Source organism: Stegodyphus dumicola, chromosome 6 (assembly GCF_044657685.1).
Source record: "Stegodyphus dumicola isolate Sdum_Otavi_A_Nest chromosome 6, ASM4465768v1".
In the NCBI taxonomy this organism is placed as follows: domain Eukaryota; kingdom Metazoa; phylum Arthropoda; class Arachnida; order Araneae; family Eresidae; genus Stegodyphus; species Stegodyphus dumicola.
Genome location: NC_140773.1, coordinates 50,793,469 through 50,811,399, shown reverse-complemented (window position 1 = coordinate 50,811,399; position 17,931 = coordinate 50,793,469). Strand labels below are relative to the sequence as shown.

At 33.1% G+C, this 17,931-nt stretch overlaps 1 protein-coding gene across 5 annotated transcripts in view; it reads right to left on the bottom strand.

Annotated features, from left to right (window-relative positions):
* Positions 1-17,931, bottom strand: part of LOC118187928 (lactadherin-like) — an 80,985-nt gene that overhangs the window by 18,473 nt on the left and 44,581 nt on the right. For 4 of the 5 annotated variants that reach the window (XM_035358225.2, XM_035358224.2, XM_035358226.2 and 1 more), the window contains exons 3-4: positions 7,722-7,921; positions 4,426-4,548 (exon numbers count right to left, since the gene is read on the bottom strand). In XM_035358225.2, the coding sequence (XP_035214116.1) occupies positions 4,426-4,548; positions 7,722-7,921 (323 nt within the window). Of the gene's footprint in view, positions 1-4,425; positions 4,549-7,717; positions 7,922-17,931 lie in introns of those variants that run through there. The other variant, XM_035358230.2, reaches the window with a different exon arrangement.

The window sequence follows — 17,931 nt, the reverse complement described above, 5'->3', positions numbered from 1 at the left end:
TATAAATTTTGTGCATTATGAGTTATAATATGAACGAAATATAATACTGTTAAGTGAATCTAGCGCCAGAGTGTCGCTGTGGTAAACAAATACTAGAGTGAATTTTAAAGAATGCCTTTATTCTATTGTCGTTTATGCGCTGTCGGCGATGTAGATTTAATTCAATCCAATAAGTTTAAATGAAATGCAAGAAAAAATGCGTATAATTTAATATTCCGTATTTCCGATATTGTTTACAAGAACTTTTTTTTTACTTTTAATGTTATTGATTTAAATAAAAAATCTGATGTGTACACCACATGACTTATTTGTACGGAATATTACATTATACGCATTTTTCTCGCATTTCATTTAAACTTATTGCATTCTACTTCGTCGATAGCGCATAAACACAATAGTATAAATGCACTCTTTAAAATTCGATATATTTATTTACCATAGCGACTCTCTGGCGTTAGGTTCACTTAACAGCGTTAAATGTCATTTATTTTATAACTCAGAATACACAAAAATTATATCATTTGAAGAATTAGCTAAGCGTTGCCCTATGCTTTATTCAAATACTATAATAAATCTAAAACGATGTATAAAAGAAATTATACAAATAAAAAAGAAATAATTTCTCACATAACACCTCTTACCTAATGCTCAAGCGTTACTCGTAAACGTTCTCCTCTCTTCGAGTCAGACTAGCGACAATATTTGGTGCTAATACGAAACACTTATTTCCTTGAATTTCGTTAAATATTTATTTCTCATACAATTAATTCAGTTCTTACTTCCCGAAAGGCAAAAATACATAAAATCTAAAAACATCTTCATTAAAATTTTAAAATGTAGAAAAACATAACACCAAATACAGTTAAAACAACTAAAAAAAATTTTCAATTAAAATTAGATTTTCTGCGAAAAAACAGGCAATTTTGCCAGCAGACAAAAAAGCAGATTTTTCAGTGCACAAAACTAAAAGTTTCCTTTTGGTTCCACTAGGCAAAAAGACACTGGAGGCGTAAAAACTGACTTAATTTTGTTGTGAACGCTGTGTTCGCTCAATAAATGCGATAATTTAATAACTTAAATGATAATTCCAGAAAGGATTAAGCATGATTTAATTCGCAATAATAAAAGAAAACGTTAACTTTGTTGTTGAGCAGCTTAGTTTCTCTAGACTGGCAACAAATCCACTATTCTGCTAAGTTTCAAATATAAAAAAAATGTGGCTGCTATTGTAAAAAGATTAGGATTTGCAGCACTTAAGCAACTTTTAACTTGTTAATAATTATACAACTATCGCATACAGATTAATTAAAGGCATAAAAACCTTATCCGGAAGATAAGAACAACATAATTCAATCATTTTTAATGATTGAAAAAAAGCAAAAAGTGCACAATTTGCCAGTATATAAGAAACAAAGAACTGAGCTCACTCAGCAGAGTAGCAGATGGGTATATATATATATATATATACCCACTCTGCTACCCACTCAGCTTTATATATATATATATATATATATATATATATATATACCCACCCACCCACCCATATACCCTACCACCATATATATATATATACACCCGTCTATCGCATAACACACACCTATATATATATATATATGTGTGTGTGTGCGTGTGTGTAAGATATAACAAAATACGATAGCTGCTTTAAAAATAATTGGTGACCTCAAAATTAATGATTCTACATTTGATGCTCTTCTCCTAAATTCAGCTGTTCTCCCAAATTCGACCTCCTTCCATGACTATGTAACAACCCTTAATTAACCAATTTTAACCTGTCTCTACAATTACATCAGACTTAATATAAATACCGCTGGAGAATTAATTACGTCATTCTTCCCTTCCCTAACTGCTGCTCTGTCAACATCGCGTCGCATTACATTTGCTTAACAGCTTACGTCATTTCTTTTTAAAAGGCAATGTACATAGATTATTTATCATATTTCATTATGATTGAATCATAGAAATATATCGGTTTTCATTATGGATAAATATCTGTTTGTGTCTTTTTGCCCAACGAGATCAAAAGGAAACGTTTACACTGGTTAACATAAATTAAGGAAATATCACAAAAATAGCGATAACTCCCTCAAAAATAAGCCAAACCGTGTAAAATTTGAATATGTTGTCAAATAAGAGTAGCTGAGTAAAACTGCGATATGTAAATTAGTGGCGCTGCTTTCGGAATAGGTCATTTGCGAGGAGCATAAAAGTCCAATTTTGAGAGCAAGCCCACATATTTCACTGTGACAGTGACATCAGAAATCTGAGATAGCCAATTCGTAACAATGACCTCCAGGCATCATTTGCCTGCAGAACTGCGATGGAGAGCCATTGGGAGAACAGAGGCAGGACAAAGTCAAACAGAAGTGACCAGATGGCTAAATGTGAGTCCTTCTGTGGTTCATAGACTGAGGCAATTTCAAACCACAGATTCGGCATCTAAGGAGGTTCAGCCAAGGACGGCCAACTGCTACGACGAGCGCCGTTCACCGATATTTGACATTATGTGCACGCAGGAATAGAACCGCTACTCCGACTCTTCTTATATCCTCCCTTGCTGCAGCCACCAGAAGGTTCGTGGTCAACGTCAACTGTGCGTAGAAGGTTTCGCGAAGGTGGTCTATATGCGAGGCAACCAGCCATTTGTGTGCCGCTCACGTCACGCCATAGGAGCGACCGTTTTCAGTGGGCACGACAACATGTCCGCTGGACGCCTGATCAATGGAGGGCGGTTCTCTTTACGGATGAGTCCAGGTTTAGTCTAGAAAGCGATAGTAGGCGTTATTTGATATGGAGAGAACCTAGAACCCGTTATCATCCGTCAAACATCCGTGAAAGAAATGCATACGGAAGAGGCAGTGTCTGTGTTTGGGGTGGCATCTCTTTGGGTGGACGCACAGACCTCCATGTCTTTCCAAGGGGAACCGTGAATGCTCAGATTTATAGAGATGACATCCTTGATGTTTATGTGCGCCCATATTCCGGGGCAATAGGTGATGCTTTCCTGTTACAGGACGACAACGCAAGACCATACAGGGCTCGCATCGTAGATGATTATCTTCAACAGGAAACAATTATGCGCATGGACTGGCCAACTCGATCCCCGGACTTGAATTCCATCGAGCACGTTTGGGATGCTTTAGGGAGACGTCTAGCTGCTCTCAATCCGCCTCCTCAAACCCTTGTCGCGCTTGCAACTGCTTTGCAAAAACAATGGCTCTCGCTTCCTATGGAACTGACAGACCGCATAATTGAAAGCATCACACATCGCTGTATTGCTTCTAGAGGCGATCATATTCCATATTGAAGGTACTTTTCCTACAGCAAACTGACACCTTCGATTTATTTATATTATACATGTGCTAATTTCTACACTACCATCTTTGTCTGGTAATTTTTTTTTATGTTATTTGATACCTTATTATGTCTTGTTGTGGGTAAGTTTCCTTTAATTCTACATGTAACTTTTTCAGTAATCGGGATTTTTGTGATTTTTCCTTAATTTATGATAACCAGTATAGTTTTGTGCACCGAAAAATCTGTCTTCTTGCCTGATGGCCGAATTGCTTGTTTTAGCGTAGAAACTCTAATTTTAATTGTAAATTTTTTAAAAATTATTTTAACTGAATTTGGTGTTTTATGTCTTTTTAATATCTTTCAATTTTAATTAAGATATTTTGAGGTTTTATGTATTTGGCTTGCCACAAAGTGAGAACTGAATTAATTGAATGAGAACTCTAATGAAATTTGAGGAAATAAGTTTAAATGAATTTCAGCAAAAAAAAAAAAAAAAAAAAAAAAATGCGTATAATTTAAAATTCCGTACAAGGAAGTCATGGCGTGTCCGCATCAGACTTTTTCACAATGTAATGAAATCACATACATATTCTTCCTTATTCAATAACAGAGATTAGAAACTAAGAAAATACAGCTCCTGTAAATGCTTATATTAGAGTCGATTAATACAGCTATCTCCACTTGGCTAGCATTCAGATTAAAAGTAAACATTCTAATTTTAATCGTTAAGCCGCATTTCATGCAATCTGAATTTTGTTATCAAGCCATATATTACCATTCTACCACATTTGAGTTCGTGACGATTATTCATGTATTTTTTATATTTTTCTCTGTTGGATTAGCCGTCGTCATTTAGCGTTTTGTTAAGTTATCGAGCAATTTATCTCAATTTCTCCCCATCAGAGCTCTTTAGAGTAACCTTTCTATTCTAATATTAAATCGATTTTACAAAAATCAATTTACAGGACGTTTTTATGAAGTCCTACTGGCTATACTTCATAACAATATGTTACATAACTCGTTTAAAAATATCACTTTTAAAAACAAATCTTCACAAGTCTCTTTAATCTCTGTGATTACGCTTTTTCCAAAGGAAATATTGAAATTTACCTTCCGATTGCTGTACATATCAGAGCAATATTTCCAATGATAAGCATCCAAGCTGTATGACAAGAAGTACGATGTCACCCATTGATGTCCGTCACCTCGTCCTTGTGTCATCATTCCCGTTACCTTAATGAAGTGAAAAAGAGTGATTAATTTTTTATGAAGTTATCTTAATTTTGCGTTTTAATTTAAATAAGTACCCAAAATTCATTACACCGTTGTTCACGCCGCCCACAACCACCCCTTCTGGCCTTAATGGCCAAGCCGAAGTCGGTTGAGGATCCACCATTGGTAAAAAAACAACAATGTCCAAAATTATATTTATAAACACAACAATGCTTATATTTCATAATCTATCTGATAAATTTCCATGAATTTATTTGAAGCTGTACATATAGTACTGTAACACAGAAACATAAATCGAAATTCGTTTATAAATGCGTATGACTTAAAATTATGCTATGAAATAGTACATCAACTGAAATAATATGTAACAACAACAATTGTGAAGTAAAAACAAATATTTAAAAAAAACAAAGCAAATTGCTGTCTTTAAGGTAAGGTTCTATGTTCTGATGATTAGAAAACAAGACACTAAAGACTATATATATTAAAGCATTTTTAGATGCCGTCATTTTCCTTTCCTTCAGATTTACAGGCGCTCATACAATGAAATTTATTAGTTTTTAGTAGTCTTCTTGCATTTTTTCTCTTCTCAGTTAATACACTTTTAAATCAAAAACAGTACAATATTTCTTCCCACCACAGAGAAAAAAATCAGCTTTACGCAATTCAATAGATTCTAGTTATTCTGGTTTAATTTTAAGCCCTAAAATTTCCTATTTGATTCTTCACTGAATTTTACACATTTCTTTTTACATGGCTTACTTGGTTATGACATTTCATTTCGAAATAAAAGTAAAAAATAACACTTAACAGCAATTACGGCTGTCAAACACAGGATTCCATATATCTACTGTATAATGGTACTAATATCATGAAATAGTTTTGCAATTCATAACAAATAAACTAAGCAACCAGCACTAAATTTTATCATATTGAAATAGAAGTAAACTCATAAAGTTTTTTATATATTTTACAAATGTTTAGTATGTTCCATTTGATGATGCGGTAGACACCTATGCATTACGGGAAAATTTGGTTGGGTGTATTGGAAAAATTTGGTTGGGTGAATTGATGACACAGTTGAATACAGTAGTAATGATAATCTTTTTCAGCAAGACATTTTTCCAGTTCACTATCACACAAAACGTTTACAATAGTATCTCAATCAAAATTTTCTGTAAAATTAAAGATCATATAGATCTTTGATTTTACAGAAATAATATTTGCAACTAATGTTGTGCTTTTAGCCAACCATGATATGTTAGCTACAGACGAAACTAATCATCAATATCTGCTGTATCAGCAACGCGGACCCTTTGAGCGTTGGCGAAAAATGTAAAATATTTTAGTAAATTTGCATCTATTTCTGTGTCATAAAAATCCTTTTACATTTGCATAATTTATTTATTTTGAATTTTTACAATGTTTCACAGGGTTAGGAATAAATCTATCATACATTCAACGTCTGTAGTCATGATGTAAACTCTTGTTTCTTTTATCAAGTCTCCATTTCATTTAAATCAAAATACAATTACAGGAATAAGATACTAAGTTTTAAAAATATTATTTAATTAAATAGCAAAATAATGTTTCAAAATAAGTAGCGATCTTATGAATATGAAATCAACCAAGTTCAGGTAGGTCACAGAATTCCAAAAATTACTGTTCTGCCCTTGCCAGTTTTCAGTGCTTTTGCTTCCGGAAGATTTTTAGTTGGAATATTAATATATTTCAATTTTGCTTATTTTATTACATAATTTTATTTAAAAATAATGTAACGGAACAGAAGATTTTTTGTATATTTAAGGGTTTAAAAAATATACAGGCTATATCCGGAGAAAAGAGGACTATAGTAGTCCTATAGTAATCGTAATCCCTAATTTTTACACTCATTTTACGATCTTCCCTAATTTTTACACTCATTTTACAAGGTGAGTCGGAGAATTCGGTCGGAAAACTTGTTATAATAAGTTACTCCTTCACCAGTATAGTATTCAAAGACTAATCTTTATTAAAAACATTTTCCCGAGAAGTTTCTCTAAATGATGCCCCTCAAGTTTTATTTAAGATTCAAATCAGGAGATAAGGCTGGCTAATTTACTCGCTCAATGCCTTCCGTTTCAAAAATTCATTAAACAAGTCTGCTTGATGCAGACGCATACTATGATTCCTAAAATGCTAAATTAACATGCAGACTCCTAAAGCCTTTAAGCTGAAATGTTATGATTTTATCTTGACATCTTTGGGAAGGCACAGCTTCTCTGAGGAATACGTGTCTTCATTTGCTATTATTCTTTTCTCAAGCCATCGTAACTGCTCTATCGTAACAGTAATATTTCTTAATGATGACGATGGTGTTAATGTTGGTGATCAAATTTCGTGTTCCTACAACTGTTTCTAACAGTAAACGTACTTAGGATCATATGTTAAATTAAACCTCAATTGGTCACTGAAGCGAACACAAGTTCACCTTTTTAACTTCAGCTCTGATGCTCCCTACACCAATATAGGTTAATCTTGTCATTGAGTTGAGTTGGTTATAAAATTTGGAGTACCTGCAAAGTTCACAATCTGTATCTTTTTCTGTTTTTAAATATTTTATCTGAAGAACTTTATTCAGTGTCTGACATGGAAATTATTCTTGTTTAAAATGCAAAAATAAAGTGATCATGCAATTACCTCAGGTCATGTGTTATGAAAATTTTCGACTCATAGAATTTAGAATCATTAAATTTACAATTTTTTCGTATGTCATACAAGTTTAGACGAGCATATAAATAGATATACGAATAAATATTTGACTGCATTTCAAATATATCAGAATTAAGCATGCACGCAAAATAAATAAAATAAAGTTCAATTTCGATTTTTTTCTCGTTTACTTATCCTATTCACCAATGAGCAAATATTTCATCTTGTAAAAAAGGTGATTTGGATTTCTTTGATGGACTTGAATAACCCATAAGATACCAGGTAAAGACGCTTTTTACACTTTTAGGTGGAATTTAAGGAATTAGTATATTTTGTTATCATTCACTTTAATAAACTCCCGCTTGGTTGTAATTTTTAAAACGGCCAATTCTTAATTTTGTATACATTTATAGTTTCTTATCTCACATTAATAAATGGGAAGGCCATTATAGAGATCTTCCCTAAACTTTGACTGCACCTACGATGGCTGAAACTCCGAGATCGACTTGAATCCATTCCATGGCGGCCTTTCGTCCCGCACACCAGGCTCTGCCCGGAGGTTGGTATATCCGGGCGTAGCGCATATGGCATCCGGGATCTTTCCGGTGGTCGGACGATGAACTGACACTGATCTGCCAATCTTGAACTGCACCTGTCATTAGACCCAGTGGAGAGCTACATCCTGGAGAAGATAAGAGAGGTCGGGAGAATCAATATTAATAACGACAGCTGCGATCAAAAACTAAGTTTGCAAATCAATAAACAAATTTAATCAATAAATAAATTTGTTATATAATTAAACAAAAACTGAACTTTACATCTCTTTTGTATGCTGCATTCTTACGCCATTTTGCATCTCTTAACCAGAAAGTAAATAAAAAGTCCAATGATTATGTTTATGTCTACTGAGGCAAATCAAAAACGAGAAGAAGTAAAAATTGAGTCAATAAGTAATATGTTATATCTTATAAAGTATTATGCATAAATATAAATGTTAAATCGTAGAAGAGAAATCTTTCGGGAGGAATAGCTAAGTGGAGTTTCAAACTGTAAAAGATTTCCTTCACAGAGAAATTTCAGATAACAAAAAGGTAGTAAGAAATTTCTACTCCTCTTCGTTATTAAGAATTTCCTAAAAAGTGTATAAATTAATTCATTATGTTTCCAAGTAATTCCATTATGTTATCAAAATCAGTTTACTACATAAATTCTGAAAGAATTCTCTGTTAGAATGGAAGGCGTTTGAGAGATCTTTGAAATACCGTATAGGAAACGCTAATGATACATATACCTTCGAAGTACTATTCTTTAATTTAGTATCAAACGATAATGAATGATAGCAATAAGTAAATGATAATGAGAAATTACTACTAAATGCATTGTTCGATAGAAAAATAGTTTGATTATTACTATTATTCTTATCATTCTTGAGTTGAACATTTTGAAAAGGTTCTGCAAAACATGATGTTTAAACTTTAGACCCATCTTAAAAGCAAGTTCTAAATTTTAATGTTGATAATAAATATATATTGTATTATCTGAAGAAACTTTTGCATATACCTGAGTATGTTCTACAGATCTAAGGTATCAACATTACTTTAAAATTTATCATAAAAAAAAGTTGGAATTGCATATGCTATCACTACAAATTTAATTAAGCGTTAAAGAAATTTACAAATATATTAACCTAATAAAATGGTGCTATATTCTCTCCTTTTACGCTCCAATGACGTTAAGTAGTCAGCTTTTTATACCGAGTAATTGTCAATACCTATATTTATTTATATAAAATTGTTAAACTTAAATTTAATTGAAAACGATAAATCGCATGAAAGTTGTCCGTCGAAAGGGAGAAAAATCTTCTTGAAGGACCTTTTTTAAGAAACTTGGCTTATACACTACTTTTGGCACCTTGTACACTAGTCGTCGAGACAATAAGGCTTTTACCAACAAGTAGTAAAAGTAAGAAAGAAAACTAAATATGTGTGCCTCTCTTCTGAAGTATGACTGAATGATTTAATGGTTGCTGCTACTGTCTCCATTATTATTTAGGATGGTCTCATTTTCTCGACGTATGATTTCTTAGCATATGCGCAGAAATACGTTTCATAAGATAGACTGGTCTTAAGTTATCCAATAAATAGCAGTTCGTAAGAAAACCGTTTGCTGGCTTAACTTTTGGAGACTAGGAATTCAATCAAATCAGACAAGCGCCTTTTTGAGGGTAGTGGAAGCTGCTTCGAAGCGATATGTCATATTTTACTCTAAAGTGTTACATACAAACTTTGATGAATTTAGAGCTTAGAACAGTATTATACGATTAATAAGAATTGTCACTTTCATTTTTAATCACCCAAAAGCAACTGAAATTTCCTAACAGCGTATTACAACCGTTTGTTTCTTTGAAAAAACAGACAAAACTTTTCTTTCAATGCCAGGAACATTCTGGGCACCAGGGGAAAAAACATAACCAAGTAAAAAAAGACTAGAAGTGTTCTTGCAAACAGAACTTCAAATGCAGGTCTTGAATGGAACAATCAATAACATTCTACTAGCCAGAATCGAGGAAAGAATCTACACAAAATTAAACCCAAGTTGCGGAAAAAAATACTAGAGAACTGGTAAGAAGAAAAAAATGTAGGCTATGACAGTTTGCATCGGGCAGAGAATATTTTCAACTCATTCGAAGTTTCTCTAATTATTCTACCGGGGGTTGCGGGGATAAGAACAAGGAAAGCCCATTTCGGGCGCATGTCCAAATTAGGTGACTGCTCCCTTCACAGCGAGCACTGGGGGAAATAGAGATGGGTATCTCTCTCGGATGTGCAAGGGCGTCGGCCGCCCCGACCTCACACAGTTACAGATAGCAGACTCGTCATGACCGATGGAACCCCCTGAAGTTTCTGGTCGCAGATTAGATGAAAAGGGACCGCTATAATTTATCTATACTTCAATATTCACGTCCATAGAATGCGATTGATGGTGTTCCTAGGATCGCCTTCTCGTGTCGAAGTTGGAGTGATTAACACAAGAAGAAGAATAACAAAACTATATCGACGCATTGTTACGGGTTGCCGCTTACATTTATTACGGTAGTTCAGATAATGACTACATTCTGTACCATTTTCTGTTTAAAGTACAATTCAAGTGTTCCCATCCTGATAATTAGCATGGCAATGGAGTAAGTTTAAACAGATAATAGCTAAACTTTCTGCTAACTACAGAATCTTTGGCACAATTAGCTATCAATCCTAACTTAAATTCAAAATAACAAATGACTTCATTTTATAATCCCACCATTCCTATGAATCTTCAAGAATGAATAGTTTAAGATCTTTCTTATTGTGAATTTTACAGGCAATTATTTTCTAGGTGGTAAGTAGAGAGTGCCGTGGTTGAACCAAGCAGACACGATTCATATGCATGGAAGCATGGTGTATAAATCATGACACTGACATGACCACAGTTTTCCTGCATAGCGACATTATATAAATCTCATGAGACTCCTTGCATATGCTTTTAGAAATTTTGTTCAGTAGCATTACAGAATTATATATTGCTTTTTATATATCACTGTCACTGTGTGAGCATTCTACAAAAATGAAAAAACACCTGTTACATTATTCAGCAATTTCACTTATATAGTATTTTCAGTTAACGTGGCAGCCATTCTGCAAAACTGTGGAATATTACTAACGTGCAACAAAATATTTAATTTAATTTTATTAAATGTAAATCATTTTATTAGGTTTTATCGGTTTAAAAAACGTACAACAGCATAATATTAACTAATTTTCACAAAGCCGAAACGTAAGAAGAGTGCCATAAAAAACTAGAATTGCAAAATCAATAAACGTGTGATTTACTTGATGTATAAGTATACTAAATATGGTTGTATATAAACTTCCCGTTTCCTTTAGTAACTTATACAACCTTTTCATTCATTTCAAAGCAAAGTTGCAGAAATCCGAAATATTTGAAATTTGACTTGGATATTTTATGAGTATAGTCGCTAAGATGACAAAACGGAAAAATATCGCAGTTGTCTTCATCCCCTTTACCTATACTCTTATAGTTATATGTCTACAAAATTAGAATATATTATTCCTTTTGCTAGGATCTAACTCACAGTTGTTACATAACAACGTTACGCATTTTACTGTCAGTTTGTACGTCACGTATTATGTTGCGTATGTAGATTACGAATTTTGCTGTCATCTTTAACTGTAACGTTATGTATTTTCATTGTTATTTTCGTATTTGGAAAAGAATAATTTAGTGAAAATGTATTGCTTTCTTCCATGTGGTAGAAAAAAAGCTTAAATGTGTTGACTAATGTTATAGAACTAAAAACAGTCGAACAGAAATCTACAGATTATTATAAAAAATGTATAATTCCAGACTTAAGTATAAATATAACGGTAACTTTAAGACGCTTAAAATGATGAGAGTTGTCATGTCCTCACGTTTTATTCGATGGAAAACTAAGTTCACACTATGCAAATATCATCCAAAAATAATTTATCGCTGAACAAAAGCAATCCAAATAATTCATATAGTCGGCTGTCAAATAGCCTTTTAACATCTGTTAAAGCTGTCTGTAATTTCTAGTCAATAGATCACTTGATAGCCGTCAAATGAAAGCAAGTAGATTTCTTAAGCACTTTACTGTAACTCTCGTTAAATAAATTAATCAAATTAATACACACACTTTTGTATGTGCTTTTATTCAAGATATCTTTCGTTTAACGTAACTTTTTTAAGAGCATTGAGAGGAAAGAGAATTTTTCATGCTAATTTCATAAAAATATTAAAAAACAGTCTTTTTTTTGTCTATTACTAATTATGTTATTATATATTTTGTTCTTATTTTTAAAAATTACTAATTTCGCATATAAAATGCAATAATAATCGAATTTATGAAATAAGGAACTTTAATTAAATATCAGTCTGCATTATTACCCTAAGAGCACAATCATCTGGAAAAATCTAGTAGAACTTTTTTTTTGTTTTGTTTTTGTTTTTTTTTTCCTTGAAAAACTGGTCGTTGACCGATATATTAATGTTTTATCATGCGCAAATGATACAAAGTTTTGAATTTATATTTGAAAAAAGATACTTTAAATCAATATTCAGCAGTCTAAGTAGATATTCAGTAGTAAAATTACGAAACGATTTATTTGTAAGTTGCCAGGAGTTATATTTGTGCCGCAAAGTATAATCAAGAGATATATAGTATAATGCTAATTAGACATATCAACAGATCAGTATAATGATGCATCGCTTAAGTAAGAAGCATAAGTGAATTATAACTGCCCCGTTGTCAACAGGCACCGCACTAGAATAACAATTTGTGATGCATTTTTTCCAGTACTGAAAATGTTAAATCAAGTGAAATCCGTTTCAGGTTGAGCGCACCGTATGGTGATTCTTATGTATTCTGGTAGCATGTATCAGAATGGCCCAAAAGTTTGAAGAGCGGCTAAAACCGATGTCTTTTCTTCAGAGAAATTTATCCCATCAGAAGTATTGTTGTTGCATGGCAATGCTTGACCGCATACTGCCTGTTTAACTATTATAACGATTTTGCATGTGAAATCTGAATATCTCACATATCCACTTTATACACTAGGCATCACCTTTCAACTCACTTCTTGTGTCTGGACTGTTAAAAAAGAAGACGAACGGCAAGCGTTTCTGAAGCAATGAAAACTCGGCTAACGAGTGGCTACAGTCCCAACCAAAGATTAGAATTCTTCTCACAAGTTAACCATACACTTCAGCGCTGCAGTACGTACACTGCGCAAAAAAAAAAGGGGGGGAGCAGGCCGTTTTATATCTCTCGTTCTACTGGGCCCATTAACGAAACTCAACTTCAGTTTTTCATGTCTCGAAAGCTTCACGCTTCACTTAAGATATGTATTAGATTTATATATAGTGTTATTCTAATATAGGTATTTTGACACAAAATCCGACTTTTTCTGAAATGACATGCCAATTATTTTTCATATTTCGATTCTAAGACTCAAACTATGCCAAACTGCCAAGTTTTGTAAAAATCGCACGAGTAGTTTTAAAAAAATTAGCCTTCAAAATGTTAGCTCCTCAATGTTAATTGAATTTGATATGTTTATTAATATCTCTTTTTTATTAAACTTATCTGATTCTTCCTTTCTTATTTCGAGGCCCACCAGCGGAAGAGCGGAACGTCGCTGAACACTGGTAATTCGGTCCGAGGTTCGAATCCCGCGAACGGCTGCATGGGCGTTTTCGTGGTTTTCCTCATGTGTAACGTGTATACGAGCCAATTTCCCTTAAAACGTCCTCCACTAAGGCATCCCTCCCTTAAGGCAGATAGCCCTCGAGTGCTTTGCCGTAATCTAATAAACCAAACCAAACCTTTCATACTTCGAAATTTAGGTTCATTCCAAATAAAATTCTGCCATTTTTAATGATTTATTTTTTTAATTTATGTTTTTAAATAATTTTTATAAATTTTTCGAAAAACATTTTGAATTATAACCTATAAAATTTTTGCCATCATCAAAGTAAGCATAACTGCAAATAATTAGAGTTTCTTATTGAAAATTTCCTAAGATATACGCGAATTTATATTTTGGCGCGTTTTGAAATTTGGCGTATTTATTATAAGCAATAATAACCAAAATATGGTTTACGCACTTCGTTGAAATTATTTGAAAGTATGAACGATGACTTTTTTTCTGCTCGAGGACAATGAAAAAGAAAAAAAAAAAAAAAAAAGGAAAATTGGTTGCTATAAATTAAGAAATTCGCCGAGTGAATTATTCTTGGAGCAAACTAAAAAAAGTTCGCCAAGCTAAATTTTTAAAGTTCTCCATAAATTTCCCACCAAAAATTACAAAATTTAACAACTAGGCATAATTTGAGTCATAGAATCGAAATATCAAAAAAAGATTGGCATGTTATTTCAGAAAAAGTATAATTTTGTGTAAAAATACCTATGTTAGAACAATGCTATATATAAATCTAATATAAATCCTAAGCCGCGCTTTCGAGATATGAAAACGCAATTTGAATTAGAACTATGCATTTTTTTTCGCAGTGTACATTGCAAACCAGGGAACTACGTCGAAAATGACGTATGATAATTTTTTTTTTTCCTCATAATAAATAACTAAGGTTTCCATTTAGTGGAGTAAACATTAGTAAGGAACGTATTAAGGTAAAAAAACTCTAATTTCGAAGATATATAATAAATAATCCAAAATTTCGTTACAAAATAGACAATATTGTAAAATACCTTTCAAAATAAGAGCAAGACATTTGTGAGCAATAAAAAAAATTCCTTATATTAGTATACAAATTCATTCACATAATAGCTGCATGGAAATATTTTGAAAAGTTTGCTCGGAGCTTCTGTAGGATGTTTCACTGGATTAATAGCAACACAGGACAGCTCTTGTAGCCCCATATGGTAAGTCTTGCTATCTCGTATGCTTATTCCTGGCCTGTGTCAGTAAGGTTCCGCTTGGCTGTTATAGTGCTTAGCGAAATTGTCTGCAATACCAATGTGCCCAGGCTCGAAACTCAGAGAAGGCATGGGTGTTTGTAAGCGTATAGTGTCTGTACGGCGAGACAGCACTTAAAATATACGGTGCGTCGAAATTCTCGCAAGAAGCTGGTGGTAGAGGAAGAAGGCTTGCAGACCTTCGAACCACATCCCTATACAGGGTGTTCTCTCTTGGAAATCTAAACTAGGGTTCAAGCTTAACAGTTAGCTAGCTACAGCAATACATCAGTCACCTATAGTATTGCAGAGGTGCTGGTCTATCTTCAACCTGTGCCTATCATGGTAAGGTTCAACACCTTCGAATTATTTTAATTGCTGTACTTTTGATCGAAGTTCTTACTTCTTGTTGGAAAATTTGCATTTCTTCCGTTCGCGATTGCTCTGAGCAAAAAAGGTGAACTATATAACCGCGTGGAAGGTTCCTCCCGACGGAGATGGAGAGAGAAAGGGTTTTGTGTAGTCCCGATTCTGATGGTGTCTGCCGACGTGGCCAGTAGACGTGATTCTCTCGAGCGTGGTGCAGAAATGTAATACATAAAGTTCTAACAAGTAACATCAAAGTGGAAATAGGAATCTATCGAAGCATTTCGGATTATTGTTCTACATCGCCAAGTACCTGCCTGCCCGAATGAACTGTTAAGCAGGCTGAAATCATGTTGTACCAGTCAAGTGCATTCATATGTTATCCATCGTATAATTTCACTAATGTGTCATAGTCTTACACGATATGTTCACCTATGTTGTTAAACGGAAAGAAACTCACTAATTACATATTATGTTTTCAACTTAGCGTAATTTATACTTCTGTAGCAGAGAACCTAGGTTTTCCACCGTTACTGCATTTTAACTCTCAAGGTTCTTTAAAGAACACAAATTTCAAAATCAACACTTCTCATTTCTATTCTTCGCTAGTTTCTTTACCTCTGGACTGAATGATGAGATTCCAAAAAAAAGTAGCTCTTAAAACAGACCAAATTAAAACTTTTAATTCATTAAAACATATCTATCCAAAAGCAATAATGCTTGCAAAAATTTTATGAAAGTGACCCTAGTGAATTTGGATTTCATTTTTGAAATTTGAGCTCTATAAAATTCTTTTGACAAAGATTTTTCATGGAAAACAGTGTAATTAAAAATTCGAGAATATAAAAGAATTGTCATTTTATTATTTCTATATAAGAAATTATTCTATCAGATATATTTAATTTTGCATTAATTTAAATTGTATAGTTATTTCCTTTGCTTCATGAGACATCATTTTTCAGATTTACAAGCTTGTTCGCCTTATCCATTTTCCTTATATCGTTGATAAAATCACGGCTCACTTGTGCTTCACCATCAAGATGCGAATCCGCCTAATAGAAAACAGACATAATATTTGTTCTAGAGATTTATGTCCAAGAGTTCAGGTTTGTGTGAGGCGCTGATAACAAGTGAGATGAAGAGAATCTTGGAAATCATTCAGAAAATATACGGTAAGTCAGCGCTGATCTCCATCGCGAAAAGTGAACTATGAACTATGAGCATATTACTTATATTCTTTAGATAAATTATAATAGACATAGTAGTATTTTAATTACAGGTTTTTACATACATAAAATGAAAAAGTTCACAAATATAAAAATTTAAATAAACATTGATTCCTTCATATTAATACTAAACTCTAGAAAAGACTATTGTCTTTCCTAATATTGGAAATATTATCTTCATGCACGATTAATTTATATATAGTTGAATCCAATTAATATGTACTCGTATCGATATCACAACTCGTAAGATATCAACTCATTTTTGACTAGCTTAATGCATTTTTTTCTCTTAATATAATCTCTCTTTCTCTTTTTTTTTTTAATTGCACATCATGCTGAAATTCAATCAGTTAAGTTAAAAATACGCAATAGAGTCGAAATGGCACATCTTTTGTTCCTGCTTCAACTTAAATTAAACCTACATAAAACATAAAAGTCATGGGTGAGATCAAATTATCACCTAGGCTCATAAAGCCTGATCTTGAGGCTTCAGACTGTAAAAGATTGTTAGGATTTATTTTTTTATTTTGACTAATAGTGAATTTTTAGTTAAAGCAACTTTCCTGTCACTCTCCTTTTCACCCACGCTTTCCTGCCAGAATGTAAATCAGTTAGCAAGCGGTTATTCAAATTAAGGGAGAAAGAAGTGCTATTTAAGCGAAGTTGATTTTAGAGCGTGTTATTCCTGCTTGAAGGCCACGTTGTAAATTTAACTTACGAGCGATTTGATTCTGAGACTTTGAGTGCTTCTAGCCATTAGGCTTGTTCCACCGGCTTCTACAAGCCAGAGCTTTCCTGCCTGTTTAAATTATCCTGCGAGCAGTCTAATTACATTTTGAGATCAACATTACTTCTTTAAGTTACGCCAGAAGTGTTGGCTTATGTAAACTCAAATGGGTCGTCTGTGAACTCTTTGGGATTGAAAGGGTCATTTAGACCCTTCTGACGTTCTCTGTCTGCTGTCAAGAACCTAGAAAAATTCCTGTACAGTCTTTCTAGAGCTCGTTAGTTTATGTTACGAAAGACTGCGAGACTCTCTAAGGTCCCAAAATCTTCTTTTACATTTCAAAAATGCAAGTAAGGTAACCCTTAGAATCTCTTAAATAAACTGTGCTTGGGATCTCAGACATTCTTAACAAGGCCCTACATTCACTCATCACCGTGTTTTGTTATTTTTTTGTTTTCCTTCACTTACTGTCCCTAGTCTTCTAATTTCACGGAAAATAATCCTTCTGAACTGAAGACAAAATTATATGTAAAACTTAAGTTGCCTTTAATCTGTGTCGAGTTTTCTTGTTTTTCTATTGAAGCACTTTGTAGTTTTTTCTTGTGCTTTTGTTGTAAGCAAATAAGCTTGCTGCAATCAATATTAAATTAACAATCAGTATTAAATTGAAAATGTCTTATCTATAGATAAGCAAACTGCTTTTGCAAATTGAAATTGTTGAAATTTTCAGCACTTCCAAATTTATTTTATTTACAATAATAAAAAACACTGATTCAGTTTTAAAAATGCAAAGGAGAAAGTGTAGCATTTTATAGAATAAGGAACAGAAAATTCAGATTTTTGCAGTAGAGAAGACATTTGCGGTGTATTTAAATGCAACTATA